We start from the raw sequence: 18,195 nt of genomic DNA, 5'->3' as shown, positions 1-18,195 counted from the left end.
TGGTTTGCAGCATGGCTGCGGAATTTGGACTTGTGCATCCCCGTGGTCACATGAGAGAATCTTGTAAATTCTCATACTGTTACAGATATCTCCTATTGATTCTGTTTTCCTAGAGAACCCTGGCTAATACAGGCAATGAATGTTTATCCCATCCCCATCCCCTGCTTTGCCCCTCTCCTATCCTGGAGGTTGGATACAGATGCAGAGCAGTTAAACTGGTTCAATGCCCGGAGGTCTTGCCTTCTCTTTCTTCACGGCAGTAAAGAAGCAATGAGGGAAACAGATTTGGCTCAATTGATAGAGTGTCCACCTACCATATGGAGGGTCCAGGGTTCAAGCCCCCGGCCTCCTTGACCCGTGTGGAGCTGGCCCATGTGCAGTGCTGATGCGCGCAAGGAGTGCCCTGCTACACAGGGGGTCCCCCGCGTAGGGGAGCCCCACGTGCAAGGAGTGCACCCATAAGGAGAGCCGCCCAGTGCGAAGGAGGGAGCAGCCTGCCGAGGAATGGCGCCGCCCACACTTCCCGTGCCGCTGACGACAACAGAAGCGGACAAAGAAACAGGACAAAGAAACAAGACGCAGCAAAAAGACACAGAAAACAGACAACCGGGGGAGGGGAGGGGAACTAAATAAATAAAAAATAAATCTTAAAAAAAAAAAAAAAGAGTTTCCAGGGCCACCAGCAATTCTGACCAACTGGCTACAAATTCGCAGTTCCCATCACCCTTGGGTTTGCTAATTCACTAGAACTATTCACAGAACTAACTGAAATCGATCATAGTTATGATTACAGTTTTATTATAGTAAAAGTATACACATAAGAAGCAGCCAAAAGAAGAGACGCAAAGGGCATGGTCTGGAAGGGTCACAAAAACAAGCTTGTGTCCCCTCCCCGTGGAGTCAAGGTCACCTCCCAGAACAGTGGTCTATATAATCAATCTTGCAAGCTCACCGGAGTTTATATGGGGTTTCCTTACATAGGCATGATGGAAAGATGCAGTCTCCACATGGCTGAATTCTCTGCAGCCCCCCTCCACTCCTGGCCACCTGAGAGGTGGGCCGATGTGTGATGTGAGCTGATGGGACTGGTTCAAAGTCCCAGTTCCCTAATCACCTGGTTGGTCTTTCTGGTGTGTTTGCACCACCCTGAAACTTCTTGGGCCCACCAAGAGAACAGAAGACACTCTTGTCACAGGAAATTCCAGCCATTCAGAGGTTGCTTCCCAGTGAACTGGGAACAAAGACCAGCCACGTTTTTATTACGCTACACAGGGGGGACTTTCAGATCACATGCAGACATGACAAAGTCTCTGCCAAACCAATGGCAAATTCCGGAACAAAGGTGGCAGGTTAGAGGAGCCCTGCATTGGGTTGGGCTTTTGTGCCATCACCTTGCTCAGTCCCTGGACACGGGCTTCCCCAAGAAGAGGGTGGGAAAGTGGAGGCAAACCCGGAAGGAACTAAAGCTGGCGGCTGCCGTGAACCAAGCTTCTGGAAGCTGCACCGCAAGTCTTTTCTGTAAGGGGAGCTCAACGGTGCACATATCTCCATATCTCCCTTCTGGGGCAGGTTTTTCTCATGGCAGACAGGGCACAGGGGAGCAAGTTCAAGTCCACAAGCACATTTCAAGCCTCTGTTTGCATCATGTCTGCTAAGACCCCACTGGCTGAAGCAAGTCACACGGGCTAGCCCAAAGTCAAGGGGCAAGGAAGCAAACTCTGCTTACCACAAAGCCATGGCGAGGAGGGGCATACTCCAGGGGGCGAAGGACTGGGGCCAATATTAGATCCACCACCCAGTCTATTGATTGACAGGCCCTTTATAAACTGGAGAACTCTGGCCGTGCTAGTTACTATTATTACTTACCTGTCCAGGAGACCAGGGATGCTGCTAGGCCAAGTGGCACGACAGGTGACCCTCAGGAAGGATGGCCACTGGACTGAAAGCTAAGGCAGCCTGCAGTTACTTTGCTTAGTACCTGGAGGTAAAAAGCTGCAGCTTTGGGATCCGAATGACCAAACGAAGAGCAAAGCATCAGCCACGCCCTGCTCCCAAAGCCCCGGCTGGGGAGCCCCGGGGCTGGCTGGACGGCAGCGTGCCCGTGGCCTGGTGGATCAATAGCAATTTGGGGCGTTGGTGAGGGTGCCATCTGATGAACTCGGATGAATGTGACGAGCTGCCGGCTGCTTCCTAGTCCTTGGGGAAGTGCACGCACCATCCACTTAGCACTGGAGCCCGGCCGTTCTCCGGGCACAGCCCTCCTTCTCCTCCTGGATGCTCCTGGCTCCGCCACCCCCTCCTCCTGTCCTGTGCCGGGCGCTCTGGGGAGGATGGAGCCTGCGGGGCCACCCCAGGCCGGTTGGCGCTGCCTGGAGGCCCTGGGGAAGCTGTTGCCCCACCTCTGCTTCCTCTCCTCCCTGGTGACCTACGCGCTGGCGGGCGCTGCCCTCTTCTCCGCCATCGAGGGCGGCCAGGACCTTAGGGCCGAGCAGCAGGAGTTTGAGGAGTTCTTGGCGAATCTCTGCAGCATCTTGAAATGCAACGGAACAGGTAGGTGCCTCACCTGGGTAGCGCGGGCACTTCCTCGGTGGGCGCAGGTGCCGCCTACCTGTTTTCTCCCTGTTCCTGGGAGACCTTAGGCAAGTGACTTCACCTCCCTGAGCCTCAGTCTTCTCCCTGTAAAATGGGGAGAATAACAGCTGCTCCAGGCTGCTGTGAGGATTGATTGAGAGAATGTTAGAAAAGCCCTGAGCTCCTAGTAGGTGCTCTGGAAAGACCAGCTCCCTTCCCTTTGCCTCAGCTCCCAGCACTGCCCAGACCAGCAGGCTCGGAGGAGGGTGATGCTTGGGGGCTGGATCAGAGATCAGGGAAGGGGTGGGAGTGGATAGATGAGCAATTCTGGGGCTCTTGTGCAGGGACAGCCTGGACCCCCGTCCTCCCTTACTCTTCCACCTCCTGCTTCAAATGCTTTTTTTCTGTTGACAAGCTCTGAGGAGGAGGGGAAAGGGAGAAGAATTTAGGAGCCTGGTTCTAGCCCGGGTTGCTCTCCTGGCTTGCTGTGTGATCTGCAGCAGTGGCTTTGTCCCTCTGATCTCAGGCTCAAGCCCGCCAATCACAGGGACCCTGAGGGACGCAGCAGAGACAATGGACAGGAAGCCTCTTCCGAAAGCAGCAGCACTTTATATCTGTCCTTACTGCATTTCCTTTGTTTTTAGTAATTTATTTCTACTCTCTGATGTTCCCCAAAGGAAGTTTACAAAGATGTATTTAACAGAGCAAGAGAAAAGGACAGAAAGCAAGTAAATAAAAGACAAAGGAAAACTTTAAGGCAGGGGAAGAGCAGGGCCCTGGAAGAGGCCTCCTAGAGCAGCTGGTGCCCCTAGAGCCGCTTGATCCCCAAATTCCATCAGGTTTAAGGACCTCTAGGAGTGGGGTGGGTTTGCATCCATACAGCAGCATCCGGTACGCACAAAAAAGCCTTTTTGCCTTCAGTTCTCAGGAGCTCAGGAGAGAGGCAGAACAGGAGTGGGGAGGGGGCACTACAGGTTCAGATGCCCTTGAGGCTGCATGACAACTCCAGAGCTGAGCTCAGGAGGGACCGTGGGCCTCTCTCCTGCTGGGTGCTCACCCCATGGGCTTCTCTCTAGATGGGTGCTCACCCCATGGGCCTCTCTCTAGCTGGGTGCTCACCCCATGAGCCTCTCTCCAGCTGGGTGCTCACCCCATGGGCCTCTCTCCAGCTGGGTGCTCACCCCATGGGCCTCTCTCCAGCTGGGTGCTCACCCCATGGGCCACAACTGGATGCTCACCCCATGAGCCTCTCTAGCTGGGTGCTCACCCATGGGCCTCTCTCCATCTGGGTGCTCACCCCATGGGCCTCTCTCCAGCTGGGTGCTCACCCCATGGGCCTTTCTCCATCTGGGTGCTCACCCCATGGGCCTCTCTTAGATGGGTACTCACCCCATGGGCCTCTCTCCATCCGGGTGCTCAACCCATGGGCCTCTCTCCATCTGGGTGCTCACCCCATGAGCTTCTCTCTAGCTGGGTGCTCACCCCATGGGCCTCCCTCCATCTGGGTGCTCACCCCATGGGCCTCTCTCCAGCTGGGTGCTCACCCCATGGGCCACAACTGGGTGCTCACCCCATGAGCCTCTCTAGCTGGGTGCTCACCCCATGGGCCTCTCTCTAGGTGGGTGCTCACCCCATGGGCCTCTCTCCAGCTGGGAATTCACCCCATCGGTCTCTAGCTGGACGCTCACCCTGTGGGCCAGAGCTGGGTGCTCACCCCATGGGCCACAACTGGGTGCTCATCCCATGAGCCTCCACCTGGGTGCTCACCCCATGGGCCTCTCTCTAGGTGGGTGCTCACCCCATGGGCCTCTATGTGGGTGCCCATCCCATGGGCCTCTCTCCATTTGGGCGCTTACCCCATGGGCCTCTTTCTAGGTGGGCACTCATTCCATGAGCCTCCACCTGGGTGCTCACCCCATTGGCTTCTCTCCAGGTGGGTGCTCACCCCGTGGGCCTCTCCCCAGCTGGGTGCTTACTACATGGGCCTCTCCCCAGCTAGGTGCTCACCCCATGAGCCTCTCTCTAGATGGGTGCTCACTCCGTGGGCCTCTCCCCAGCTGGATGCTCACTCTGTGGGCCTCTCCCCAGCTAGGCGCTCACCCCATGGGCCTCTCTCCAGCTGGGCTCTCACCCCATGGGCCTCTAGTTGGGTGCTTATGGGCCCCGGGGACAGACTAAACAGCAAAAACATCTTCCAGGCGGGCTCCGAGAGCTGAGAGCCAAGCCGTGGAGCCCGTGGGGTCCCAGGGCTGGGTGCTACTGGGCCCCTCGCCTGGGTGGGACCTGTCTGGAAGGGCGGAGCCCTGTCCCTCACTCGGGGTGTCTTTCTTGAGTTGAGGATGTCGAGAAACAGAGTGTCCGGGAGCAGCTGAAGAAGGTGAAGGCCCACTGGCTGAACAGGCCCACGGACTGGTCCTTCCTGAGCTCGCTCTTCTTCTGCTGCACAGTGTTCACCACTGTGGGTAAGTGTGGGGCGGGGGCGGGGGCAGAGTCCGTGGCCTCCTCCCCCCGCAAACCACAGCCGGTGCCCAGAGAGAGACCTGGGCAGGGGGTACGGGTGAGAAGGAGGCTGGGGACCCCTCGGTGGGGAGGTGGAACGTTCAATTCATTTAGTGCAAGGAAGATTCAGAGGTGCCCACTCTGTGCCAGGCCTACTGTGTGCAGGTGGGCGTGGTTCCTGGTGCAGGGGTACAGCAGCCCCCAGGCCACCTTTGTACAAATTAGATAAAGGCAGCCCCAGCCTGGGTGTGGGTCCCAGGGAGCCAGGCGTGGGCCTGGCTCAACCCCTTCTTCCCCTCCGTGGATGCTCCTGCCAAGCACGTCCTGCCTCTGGAACCCCTGACGTGACCCGGGGCAGACCCGGCCCCTGCCCTTGTGGCACTCATGGACCCCTGAGCGGGTGGCACCAGCGTGCTCAGGGACAACCACAGCGTGGCCGGGGCATTTCTCCCCAGTGATGTGCGCGGGGTTTTGGGGGAGCATAGAATGATGGCAGCTCGGGGTCTGGGGGGGATCTAAGAGGCAGGACTTCAGTGGGAGAACATTTCAAAGGCCCTCTGGAGGAGATGGCTTCCATGCTGCGTCAGACAGGGTGAGCAGGAGGGACAGGGTGAGGGCGAGGGGCCTGGGGCAGGAAGCGGTGTGAGCTAGGGCCACGGAGCAAAGGGAATGCCAGGCACTACGAGCAGGTGGCGTGAGGGGTGGATGTCAGGCACTGCGAGCAGGTGGCGTGAGGGGTGGATGTCAGGCACTGCGAGCAGGTGGCGTGAGGGGTGAATGTCAGGCACTGCGAGCAGGTGGCGTGGGGGGTGGATGCCAGGCACTGCGAGCAGGTGGCGAGAGGGGTGAATGTCAGGCACTGCGAGCAGGTGGCGAGAGGGGTGGATGCCAGGCACTGCGAGCAGGTGGCGTGAGGGGTGGAGAAAGGTGAGGGAGACAGAGGTAGGGGCCGGGCCATGCTCTGGAGTGTGGCTCTACCCGCATTGGGACTCCAGCGGTGGAGGGGGGCAGTGAGCAGATAAACCCACTGGCGGGCAGCGGCCCACCGGGGGAGGGCTCACGGGGTCACAGGGAGGAGGGCCAGGGGCTTTCCTGTGGGAGCGAGTTTGACCTGGAGTCTGAAGGCTCAGTAGAGATGAGCAGGCAAAGAAGAGGAAGAGAACTTTCCAGGTGGAGGAACCACGCAGGCAAAACCTCTGGGTTTGGAAGGAGTGTGGCCGCTTGGAGGGGAAGAGGATGGCCGTGGCAGCTGGAGGACAGGAAGGGAGGTGGCAGGAGATTGCAGCCTGTCAGGCCTCTTGGGCTGAGGGCGGGGGGCACCGGAGAACCCTCTAGTCACTAAGGGTCGCCCTGCTCCAAGCCCTGCCTGCCCCAGCTTCCCCCTCTGGTGGCAGTGGGGTGGCCCAGGTCAGAGGGGCTAAGCTTCAGGCAGGGCAGGGGCCTCCCCAGTCGTGGGCAGGGGTCACAGATGGCAGGGTCGGGCACAGCGTGGGAGCTCTTGGGTCAGCGCCACGTTGGGACTGTGGCCCATCACTTGGTGCCTGCCACACTTGGCCACAGTTTAAAGGAGCAGGGTCCCCCTCTTCATTTAAGAGAGGAGGTACCGACCCCAGGAGGGTTGGGGCCCCAGACCGGGCACTCACCCCGCAGAGCCCCCACACTGGAGCAGGGGAGAAGCACTGCAGGTGGTATGGACTCGGGAGGCCGGCCACCCCGGGGTCAGAGCCATGGGTCCTCCAGAGCCGTTTGGCCCTCTGAGCCTCCACCCCTGCTCCCCATCCTTCCGGGCCTGCCTCTCAGGGTCGGCATGACCATCAGCTGCAAGGAATGGAAAACCCAACCCAACCAACTCCAACTGCCAGGAAAACGTGTCACCCCCAGATGAGGAGCCCAGCGGGAGGGCGGCTCCAGGGCTGCTGGCCTGGGGTTCACCTTCTCCACACTTCTGGCCCCCAGAGGGCCCTGCCAGTCCACAGCCCACCAAGGGCATACAATGTGCGCCGAATTTTGAGAAGCCCTGATCTAATGCCTGGGCAGACCCCAGACCAGTCAACATGGAGTCTCTAGGAGACCTCCAGGTGATTCTAGTGGGAGTCCAGGCTGTCAACCATTGGTCTAATGGAAACGCATTAGCTTGGAGCTTGGTTAAAATCCCCAGGAAACCACACTTTGGGCCATCAAATGGTCAATTAGGACGTGGTGCTGCCCAATAACTACAACCGGAAGAGGATGTTGAATGTTCTGCACTGCCCGCAATCAATAAAACAGCAGGTGTAGGTCCCTCTGGTAACACTGCTTTTTGGCTGGCACCTCTGGGTCACTTGAAATGCACTTGGCCTTGATGCTGAGAAAGACATAGCTGATAGGTGTGAGGCTGATCAACCGCCAGTTATTCCCAGTTGGGCCAGCCCCCTTGGACGAGAAAGCAAAGTGCACGGGCTATTAAACCCTCGCGGGCTAAGTGGAATGGACTGATGGTAAGGGGATGGAGGAATCCATTACAAGAAACGCTACGCCTTCCATTATGCATTTCAGCATTCCGTAATTGGGAGAGTCAATACATTGCCTTCGTAGGGGGCTGTGCCCTCTCTGAGCCTTGCTTCCTCCCTTGATTCATTTTCTGGAATGTGGCTACGTCTTCTGGATTGCTGGGTTGTAAGCATATCCCCCCCTGAGGCAGCCACGACGACTCTCTGCTTATATCCCGCGAAGCCCACCCTTGCCCAGAGAGCACCGGGCGGGCTCGTGCTTCGGGGACAGGCCTCCGGGTGAGGGGCGCGGAGCCTTGTCCGCTGTGGACCATGGGACCCTGAGGGATTCACTCGACCCCCCCGCGCCTCCATTCCTTGTCCAGGAACTGCTGGTCAGAACTTTGATGGCCAGTGTTAGGGTGCTGCTGTGCAGGGGAGTCTGACTCGGCAAGGCCAACGTAGCGGGCAGGAATCTGTAAGAAATGGTACTAGGTGGGGGGTGGCCTCACTGGGGAGCCTCTCCTGACTTCCCCGTGGGTATGTGAGAACTGGGTGTGGGGGAGCTTGTGCCCTGTCTGCAAAATGGGGTGCCCCCTGTCGATGAGCCCTCGTGGCTGCTGCGGACATCCCTAGGGGTCGGTGGCTCTGCGGGACCCATGCCAAGCTTGGAGAGGGCATCTGTGCTCTCAGACTCCACTGCTGGGTCCTGGCAAGGTCCTGTCCCCAGGAGGGGCTCCGTGCGCCCCCTCCACCTCTTCCCAGCTCTCCCTCTTCCATGGCCGGGGTCCCATTGTCTCAGTTCACCCCAGTGACAGTCCCATGTCCTGGGAAACTCCAGTCTCCGGCAAACTGGGAAGGTCGGTGGTTCCGTTCATGGCCCACCTCTGGCCTCTCCCTTTGCTGGTCCCCAGGATCTCCTCGGGGGTCCTGGGCTGTCCTGAGGCACATCTGAGGCGAGGCCGCAGAGCAGCTGGACACCTTCAGGAGTTAGGGAAGGGGACACCCAGGCACTCGAAACCCCCATCCCACCCTCAGCAAACTGTCCTGCCCACCACAAAACAAGCCTGGGTTTCAGATGGCAGATTTCACCCACGCAGGTCACCTCCGCTAACCCTGGGGCTGTGCCGCCTGGGAACGGTGGAGAGCCAAGCTTGCGGTTTTGCTCCCCTCTAGACTGGGAGATCCCAGAAGGTGAGACCATGGCCAGTTCCTCCTTGACCTCCCCAACAAAACCCACATGTGTGCTTGGCATCAAGTAGGTGCTCAATAAATGTGAAATGAATGCATTCACTCATTCAACAAATATTTATTGGTATACCAGGCATGGGGGGTCCAGGGATGAAGGAAATAGATTAAATTGCTGCTCCGTGGAGCTTATAGTAGAAGAGACTGGTAGTAAACAAGTACATAGAGTAGGTCAGATGGTTACAAATTTTATGGAGAACAATAAAGAAGGGACAGAGGTTGCAATTTTAAACGGGGTGCTCAGGGAAGACTGCCCCCTAAGGAGGCCACATTTGTACAAAGACCTGAAGGGGGTGAGGGAACAGGCCATGTGGACAGAGGTTCTAGGAGAAGTGAACAGTCAGTGCAAAGGCCCTGAGGTAGGAGCTCGTCTGGATTGTTTGATGAGCAGCAAGTAGGTCAGGATGGCTGGGAGCAGGGCAAGCAAGCACGAGCTGGAGGAGGTGAGGTGGGGGGTTTCAGGGCCTCAGAAGCATTGTAAAGACTGGTTTTTACCCTGAGTGATAAAGGAGGCTGTGGAGGACTGTAAGCAGAGGAGGAAAAAGATCTAGCTTCCTTTTTTTTAAAGGGGTACCAGGAATTGAACCCAGGACCTCGTACAATGGAAGCAGGCACTCAACCACTGGGCTGTATCCACTCCCCAATGGGAGTTGTTTGTTTTTAGGAGGTAGGGATGATCAAACCTAGGACTTTGTACATGGGAAGCAGGCACTCAACCTCCTGAGCCACAGCCACTTCTCATCTAGTTTACATTTTAAAAAGATTCTGTTTGAAAAGAATGATCAAAGCCCCACTCCACAGTGGTCACAACTGGTGTGGGCATCAAACACACACAAGGGGTCTAGCGTTGCTTCCTCCCCAGGGGACGGGAGCCCCTTTGGGGTTGGCAGAGCCATGACGTATCCAGCATCTCCCCAGCGGGGCCGCCGTCTATCCCAGCAGTTCTAGAATGGTCCTGAGGTCAGAGAGTCTGTCCCAATGAAAGAGATGTTGCAAAACTGCCTCTTGCTCCCAGGAAGGGGACAGCAATGCTTTGTCTGACCACGTTTCAAGAAAATAGGGCCTTGAAAACCAAGGGCAGCCAGAGGGCCTGCTGAGTGCCAGGGGTGGGGAAAGCACTCGCATCCCCCAGCTGGCCTGTGCCTTGGGAACCGGTGTCACCGTTTCCCTTTCACAGCCGAGGAAATGGAGGTGCAAACTGAGAGGCCCTGGCTTCAGGCCACACAGCCTGGCAGCCCCAGAGCAGGGCCCTGAACTCGCTTCCGTCTGGTTCCAGGGGGCCCACTCCTATGCACATGCCACATTCTCTCTCTGCGTTTCTGGATTCTTTGTGCAAACCTTCCCCAGACTGGAGACTAATCAGTGAGCTGATGCATTAACCCAGAAGAATTCAGGGCAGCCTGCTCTTTGCCAGAGCCCCCAACTCCTCTCTGGCACCCCAAGTCCAGCCCATCCGCCCCTCCTGCTGGCGTTTCCACCAGCGCCGATGGCTGCGCATTCTCTTCGCTTCTCTCCTTCTGCCAGTCCCCACCCGGGCTGAGGGCCCCAGCATCTCTCCCCCGGTCACCTCACGGGTCTCTCTGAACCCTTCAATTCACACTCCCCGCCACAGACAGGGGGTCTGCGCAAAATGCAGACATGATTGGATTAGTTCCTGGTAGTCTGTAACAAACTACCCCAAACTGGGTGGCTTCAAACCACAGAAATTTAGTCCCTCACGGTTCTGGAGGCCAGAAGTCCCAAGGCAGTCTCGCGGGTGGGAGCGGGGTGTGGGCAGGGCTGAGGCCCCCCGGAGGCCTCAGGGACACCCGGACCTGGCGGCCTCAGCTTCTGGCGGCTGCAGCCTTCCTCTGCTTGTGGTGGCGTCACCCCAGTCTCTCCCCTTGGTTGCATTTCCCTCTGCCCCTGCCCCGTGAGGACACTGTGACGGCATTTGGCGGCCACCCTGGTAATCCAGACTAATCTCCTCATCTCAAAAGCCGTTACTTAATCACACCTGCAAAGACCTTTTCTCCAAACGTCTACAGGTTTCAGGCATTGGGACTTGGATATCTTCCGGGGGTGGGGGGCAGTTCGTGAGCCTGCCACACTGATCAGCTCACCCCCTCCCAGGTCCATCAGGTGAGCCCGTACACCTTGCCCACCTCCCCGCTTCCTCCCTGTGTGCTGGCGACACTGCCCTTCTCTCAGTGCCTCCCACTGGGGTGGCAGATACACAACACCTTGGAGAAAATCAGGAAACCACGTTCCCTTTAGGCAGACAAGCCCTGTGTCCCCAGCCCAGAGCTTACGCTTGGAGAGTGCACCCCAGGCTGGATTTCAGCCCCTATGCACGTGCGTACCCCTTTGGTATACGTGTGGTACACAAGTTGCCGCACCATGGGAGTGGTCCTTTCTTGAACCTGTACATGGCCTCCTGCCACAGGGCCTTTGCACATGCTGCTCCTGCTCTCATCCCTTGGTTAATTCTTGGTCCTCCTCCCAGGAAACCTTATCTGCCTAAATCCAGGAGCCTAAATCCAGGAGGCAGGCCTTTGTTCTAATTGCCCATAGAACCGTCTGCTCTTTAACTGCCTGGTATTGGTATCTATTTATAATTATTTGATTAAATCTGCTTCCCCCACAGTTTGATATTATTTATGAATCCCCCAAAATGAGAAAGATTATGTTTGTTAACTGGTCTGTTCCTCTAGGTGTGCTACCCTTTGAATGCATGAGATTCTTAATTAACCTTAATTAAATTACCTGTTAAGATTAAGGCTTTGATTAGACCACATCAGTAGGGCATGACTCAGGGTTGACCCCCTGCCCCCTTAGTGGGCTGATACAGATCGACACTAACTCAAGACACACGGGAAGCGAGGTAGCTCCAGAGACACGGAAGAGGAGAGAGCTCTGTGGTTTGATCCTGGGGCCCCAGGGAGAGATGAGCCATTTGCCTGATAGTTTGCAGCTGAAGAGAACACAGCAGCTGTGCTAAGGCCTGGAAAGAAACGAGCCCTATGCTCCACTGATACAGGAAGCCTGAGAGGCCAGCCCTGTGCCAGCCTAGAGCTGAGATCGGAAGAGGCTGGGCCCACAGAGCCTTAAGAGGAAGAAGGAAGGAGATTGCCCGCCATCTTGCTTCAACACATGGCAGCAGGCTCTGGTGAGAAAGCAGCCTTGAGTTGGACTCTTTAGGGCCTTATTACTGTAAGCTTTTACCCCAAATAAATACCCTTTATAAAAGCCAACTGATTTCTGGTACTTTGCATCAGCGCCCCTTTAGCTGACTAATACACCCATTCAGCCAGAAGCTCTGCGAGGTCAGATCCCACATTTACTTTGATCAGTGCCATCCACAGTGCATGCAGTAAGCACTCAATAAATATTTGCTGAATGAGCAAATGAATACATGGATGGAGTTAACTGCTCCTGCTTTCACATGGCACCTTGTAGAACCAGCCTGGGTGGTGTGGATGCTCTGGAATAGAAGCAAGCTGATGAGCTCGACAAGGGCGCCAGCCCCCTCCTCCGCTTTCAGGACAAGGGGGCAACCTTGGCGTTCCTGGAGGGGAGAGCTCAAGGCCAGAGTTTGCCACAGGGCGCTCCAGCCTTGGAGTAGGTTGGGGCTTAGCCAGCCCGAGACTCACCTTCAAATTAATTTACATAACAGGGCTGGGTTTTTCGGAACTAATCATCCCTTATGACATCAAAATGAAACACAGGCATTAGGTGCCTAAGCTCTTCTGCTTGTGGACGTCACTGAAGCTTGCTCCTTCCAGAAGAGCCAGCCACTGGTGCTGTGGGGTCTGGCTTCTCCCTGCTCCTGCCCATCTGCAGGCACAAAGGTGGGGGGCTGGTGGTAGGAGGGGGCTCCTGGAGACGATGGCGACACCTCAGTCCACCCCTCTTTCGTTTAACTGGGTCTCGCTTGTGGAAGGTTCTGCCCGCGGAATGATTCTGGCTGAGTGGAGGTTGAGGGTGCTGGTGAGGCAGCGAGAAGCCCTGCGGGGTTGAATCCCAGCTCTGCTATGTATCAGCTGTATCCTCTCGGCCAAGTCCCTTCCTCCTCTGAGCCTCGGTCTCCATCTGTGAGCGGTGTTAACAGTACTTCCCCAAGAAGGCTGGCTGACGTGCACCCACGGGAAGCACCCCTTCGCGAGCTATCCGCAGATCTCAAGGGAGAGGACACCGGCATTTATCAGCCTCCCACGTGTGTCAACCCTGGTCTCATGCCATCCTCCAACTAGTCAAGATGTCAAGAAAGGATTGCCATCCCTATTTTACAGATAAGAAACGTGAAAGTGTGAGCAGTCAAGTAACTCTCTAGTAAATGGCAGGGACAAGAGAATGGTGGAAGAGGGTCCAGAGGGGACAAGTGTGGCTCCTTTAAACACCAGTGCCTTCTAAGGAAGACGAAGGAGGTGGTGGTGTGACGGGAAAGCCCCCGCACCCTCTCACCTGTGCTCAGCCTGTCCTCCCAGGTGAGCCGAGCCCATCCTCACACAAATGCTCAGAAATGGCCATGGCAGAATTGAAAGCAATCAGCTCATTCCCAAACACGTGCTTCAGCTCATTCCCAAATGCGTGCTTGTCCCCTGCCAATGACAGTTCAGGTCAAGGATCTGGAAATAGGTTGCTCCTTATCCTAAAGAGAAGCAGCATTTCCCACTCCCATCCCCAAAGCAGCCTGAACGTCAGGCAAGTGGGTGAAAGCTTTAAGAGGTATAGTTTCAAACAAATTGTGTCAGATGTCATGCCAAGGAGGGGCAGTGGCAGAAGGCAGGGAGATAACCCCAGCTGTCTTCTTTTGCAGGTTACGGCCACATCTACCCAGTCACCAGGCTAGGCAAGTACCTGTGCATGCTCTATGCTCTCTTTGGCATCCCCCTGATGTTCCTGGTTCTCACGGACACTGGCGACCTCCTAGCCACCGTCCTATCCAAGTCGTACAGGAGGTTCCGAAAACTCCTCTCCCTCAGCCCTCGCCTCTCCACGTGGTGCCCCCGTCTGCCTCGCAAGAGAACACCGGACGTCAAGCCTGTGGATGAAGCCGTCCCGAGGATCACCATCGATGCCGAAGAGCCCCCGAGCCCCAAGCCTGGCAGATGTCCTGCAGCCCAGAGCCGCAACGAGGAACTGTTTGAGCGGCTCCTGGCGCAAGACAGGCAGAACACGCTGAAGCCGCCCGGGCCAGGCCTGGAGAGGAGCAGCTCGTGTCCCCAGCTGGTGAGGGGGCAACTCTCCTACTCCATCATCAGCAACCTGGACGAGGTCGGCCGCGGGGTGGAGACATTGGACGTCCCCCTGCCCATCATTGTCCTTATCGTTTTTGCCTACATATCTTGCGCAGCTGCCGTGCTTCCCTGCTGGGAAAAACACCTGGACTTCGAGAACGCCTTTTATTTCTGCTTTGTCACGCTGACCACCATCGGGTTTGGGGATACCATTTTGGAACACCCTAACTTCTTCATGTTCTTCTCCATTTATATCATCGTGGGGATGGAGATCGTGTTTATTGCGTTCAAGTTGGTGCAGAACAGGTTGATTCACACCTACAAAAACCTGATGCTCTTCTTCGCAAAAGGGAAGTTTTACCACCCCGTTAAAAAGCGAGGACTCCGCTGTCTCTCAGATGCGCACGGTGGCTGAGCTCGTTCCTGCCTTGTCTCTTGGGGGCGGCGTGGGGAGAGCCGGGGACCGCGGGGTCATCTCAGACCTTGGGGCTTGCTGGCAAATCCTGCAGAGGGGCTTATTTCAGTCTTGAGGGCCCGTGGAAATCCGGCCAATGCCCTTCCTATCGGGACTTCAGAAAGCTTAAGGGGAAAAGACCAAAACCAAAAACTACCACCACCCTCCAATTCATCTCTCCATTTTCATTTTTTAAAAACACCACCTTATCCAGGTGAAGGATGCTAGCGGTTTTCTTGTGACCCCAGAAACGATTACATATGTTCCTGGAATTTGTACTTGCAGCTACACTAAAACCTTCCCCCTTGACCCTGGATGAGGTAGAGCTAGTTGGATCGAGCTCTTTTCTTGAATGACCTGCATGAACGCGCGCGAGCTCAGCCCAGTCCCCGCCCCCGTACGATATGCTGGTGCCACCGAGTGGAATGGCCACCTGGGTCACAGGGGCCTGGGGTATTTCCTGACGGCCAGGTCCTGTGTGTGTGGACTGCTTTTCTCACTGGTTGGCACGGGTGCGGCACTCCTGAAGAAGTTGGATGTGAAGGTGTTGGTGCTAGATGAATGGGCTGGTGCACAAAAAGGCCGGCATTCCTTGGAGGGATACACTCCTAGCTGCTCCTGCAGGAGTGGGCGTGCGAGTGGGCTCGATGAGCAGCAGATGCCCCTGGCACCTTTGCCTGAAGACCTTCTCTGGCTGCTGACGCGTGGGCAGGCAGACGCGCCACGGGGCGAGCAGCCTCCCACCGAGGTCCGAAGGGAGCTGGTGGATATTTGCCCTGCCTTCCTTGCCCCTCCCGTGGGATAACTCTGGGGCGTACTCACACCGTGTCCCAGAGCTCCCCGTGGGATGAGCCGCGGGCGCTTGCTGCACCACCTCTTCCCGCTTCCTTCATCTTCCCGTCTCACCCTCCCCACTCCTCCACTGGGGCTTCCCGAGACACCCCCCCACATAGCCCGGCATAGCCCACCTGCGTTCAAATGCCTATCCCACAGTCACGCCTGGTTTCCAGGCTGGGAGAAGACGGAAAAACCTTGCATATGAACAGGTTGGCACGTGCATGGGTTAGCGCGAGAGCCTTTTACTAGCTCCCTTGCTGGTTATGTAGAAACGTCTTATGAAGATGTGGTTGACCAGCTCTTGACTCTTTGAGATTATCTTGTAAAAGTCATCCTGTGTCCTGTGGTGAGCAAAAGTAGTCAGTTCCCGGGTAAATGGTGAACTGCGCTCCAAGGCGCAGCACAAAAACTGTGCAAAATCAATGAAAAATTGGGGTGGTTTCAGTTGGAAAAGAAAAGTGCCTCTTTGTGGTGTCTCTTTCCTGTCAGGTCTGACAAGGGCCAAGGGCTGCTCTCAGAGGATGCTCAGACTTCCCTTTCCGTATCCTCCCCATCTCTTGCCCACAACCATTGCGCTTTCTGCTCCTCAAATCCTCCACACCTACCTCAGGAACTGGAATTGATCGGCAAGGTGTGAGCCTTTTGACAGTAAAGGCTGAGATTAAAGACAGGAAGCACCAGCCGCCGCGACCAGGGATTCTGTGGAGTTTCTCACCACCTCTGAGGCCACAGTAGCCCAGCCTAGGTCCAGCAAATCCCCTTGACCCCGAGGGAACTCGACTCAAGTGAGAGCAGGGGCTTGGCTCAAAGGCCAGTTCCAAGCCCGGTTCAATGAACATTAATTGAGTGCTTGCTGTTTACCTGGCTCTGTGCTAGATGCAGGATGTCCAAATAATTTGGATGCCATCTTCAGAAAGGTGGAGGTGACAGCATTACAGGTGGGCTTGACCGTCACAGCTGCTGCCTCCTTGAGTAGCAGGTCCTGTTCAAACGCAAATGTGAGTTTGCAAACCAAAGGTCATGATCATTTGCTTATTTCATTTGCTAGTGTTTTTCTCCCTTCCACCGTTCTGAGGAAATGGCCCAGCAGGCCCTCGAGCCACCTTGCTTGCTCCTGTGCCTCAGGCAGCCCACCCCAGCCACCTCCCGGCTTTACTTCCTCCTCCCTGGGCAGCTTTGTGTGTCCATCACTCCATACTCCATCACTCCATACCCCAGCGGCAAGACCAAAGAACGCACCTGGCACTGTATTGGACACAAGCTTTATTTATTGGGAATCACGGACAGGAGAGTCTCTCTGGTGGTGGTCAGAGAAAGAAGATAGCGTTCCACAAGGAGGTGGGAAAATGAGGGGCAATACATAAGGGTCTCAGAACAAAGACATTTTGCAACAGAGTTACATAAATGAGGTCTGGTGATGTTACTACAGGAAGGAAGTGCACAGCCTAGAGAACATTACAGTCTATGATACCATCTGTACATTGTTCTCCTGTGGGGAGGGCTGTTAAATTTTAACTTGTGTCCTGGGGCGTGCAGGTGGCTGTGTACCGCAGGCCATTAGGGAGGGGGAGCCAGGGCTGGGGACCCAGTGGACCCCCACAATCCACCCGCATGCAGCAGCTTGCATTGCCCATAGGACACACACTGCGTCTACATTCCACAACAGTACGGCACACAACAGAATACCAAGAGTTCTCCACCCAAAGCTAGAAAACCTGTAAAGACATGTTGCCAAGGCCAAGAGAGGGAGTTAAACCAGTTAGGCAGGGGATTAATAGCTAATTTATCATATGACTTATGTGCTCTTGCATATGATTTAAAACTTGTGAGACATTATGAGAATGATGAAGAATAAATACACAACATTGAACATTATTTAATGAGAAGGTCTTGTTCCAAACTTGTCGATGGGTTGTACTCTGCCGTGCCAGCAAAGTGTCCCACGCTGTCCAATATGCAGGCGTTACAGTCCAAGGCAGATTGTGCTGGTATAGCAGAATACAAGCAACACTTTTATTAGTAGATAATAAAGTACTAGGTAGGGGGGTCCTATGAGGAGGCTTCAAATACCATATATTTTCCCCTTCTAAAGTCTCTGAGTTTTCTATGGTGACATCAAAAACTAGTTTAGGTATGATAAGACTCCACAAAGACACACATAGGAACTCAGGTATTTGCTCTCCTGATTGGCTGACTTTCTGCCTTCACCTGTCAGCTTTTAGGGAACCAATGGGGAGGCCTTTCTGTTTGGAGTTATTCAGGACTTCTCTCGAGCCCAGGATTTTAAAACTGGACCCTGTGTCCAGGGTTGTTGGCAGGCTTTATTTTGACCAGTGACTCCCTGTTTCCTATACTAACCTGTTTCCTATCCTATCCTACACTAACTTTCCCCTTGCAGAGTTTACACCCTTATTCTTTAGGGGCAGCTGAAGGGCAACGGTCATTCTTCTGTATCTGCTTCCTGCTGGTTAGGGGGCTTGATGGGGTGTGAAACTTCTTGCTATTTTATCGAGGGTGAGGGAAGGTGGGTGTGGCACTGTGGTTGGAACTGGATGAAATCCATGCATGACTAATATCTTGTTCTGGAAGGCACTGATTCTGGAAGAAATAAACTTAGAAAATGAGTTAAGTTTAAAAAGACTTTTAATGTGTTCAATATTCTTCTGCACATGACCTAAAATAGAAGAGATATTATATTCATACAGCATTTAATACTAATGAACACACAAGTTCCTCTTTGAGCTGCAGTTAACAGATCTAAGCTACAGGTTTGCAATACCATATATACTGTCTCTCCATGGGAGCAGGCCATAATGTCACAATGTGTTTGTTTAAGTTTTATTCACATTACTCTGGTAATTATTGCTCTACTGGGTATTTAGCCAGCGTGCTGCAGCAG

General features: G+C 55.2%; 1 protein-coding gene across 1 annotated transcript; it reads left to right on the top strand.

The window, feature by feature from the left end:
- The first annotated feature begins 1,138 nt into the window (after positions 1 to 1,138).
- KCNK18 (potassium two pore domain channel subfamily K member 18) lies at positions 1,139 to 17,934 on the top strand. The gene is made up of 3 exons (XM_004471555.3): positions 1,139 to 2,550; positions 4,905 to 5,033; positions 13,585 to 17,934. The coding sequence occupies exons 1-3, from the start codon at positions 2,163 to 2,165 to the stop codon at positions 14,418 to 14,420; spliced, it is 1,353 nt and encodes a 450-aa protein (XP_004471612.3). The 5' UTR covers positions 1,139 to 2,162; the 3' UTR covers positions 14,421 to 17,934.
- The last annotated feature ends 261 nt before the right edge of the window (positions 17,935 to 18,195 follow it).

The sequence above is a fragment of the Dasypus novemcinctus genome, chromosome 6 (assembly GCF_030445035.2).
Source record: "Dasypus novemcinctus isolate mDasNov1 chromosome 6, mDasNov1.1.hap2, whole genome shotgun sequence".
Taxonomy (NCBI): Eukaryota; Metazoa; Chordata; class Mammalia; order Cingulata; family Dasypodidae; genus Dasypus; species Dasypus novemcinctus.
The sequence above is the reverse complement of the archived record's forward strand: the minus strand, read 5'-3'. Positions and strand labels throughout refer to the sequence as shown.

Excerpts from the sequence above, each read along its gene's own strand:
- KCNK18 (XM_004471555.3), top strand. The coding sequence starts at position 2,163 with ATGAATGTGACGAGCTGCCGGCTGCTTCCTAGTCCTTGGGGAAGTGCA. Across the intron at positions 2,551-4,904 it reads CTTGAAATGCAACGGAACAG|TTGAGGATGTCGAGAAACAG; the intron begins GTAGGTGCCTCA and ends GTCTTTCTTGAG. Across the intron at positions 5,034-13,584 it reads CACAGTGTTCACCACTGTGG|GTTACGGCCACATCTACCCA; the intron begins GTAAGTGTGGGG and ends CTTCTTTTGCAG.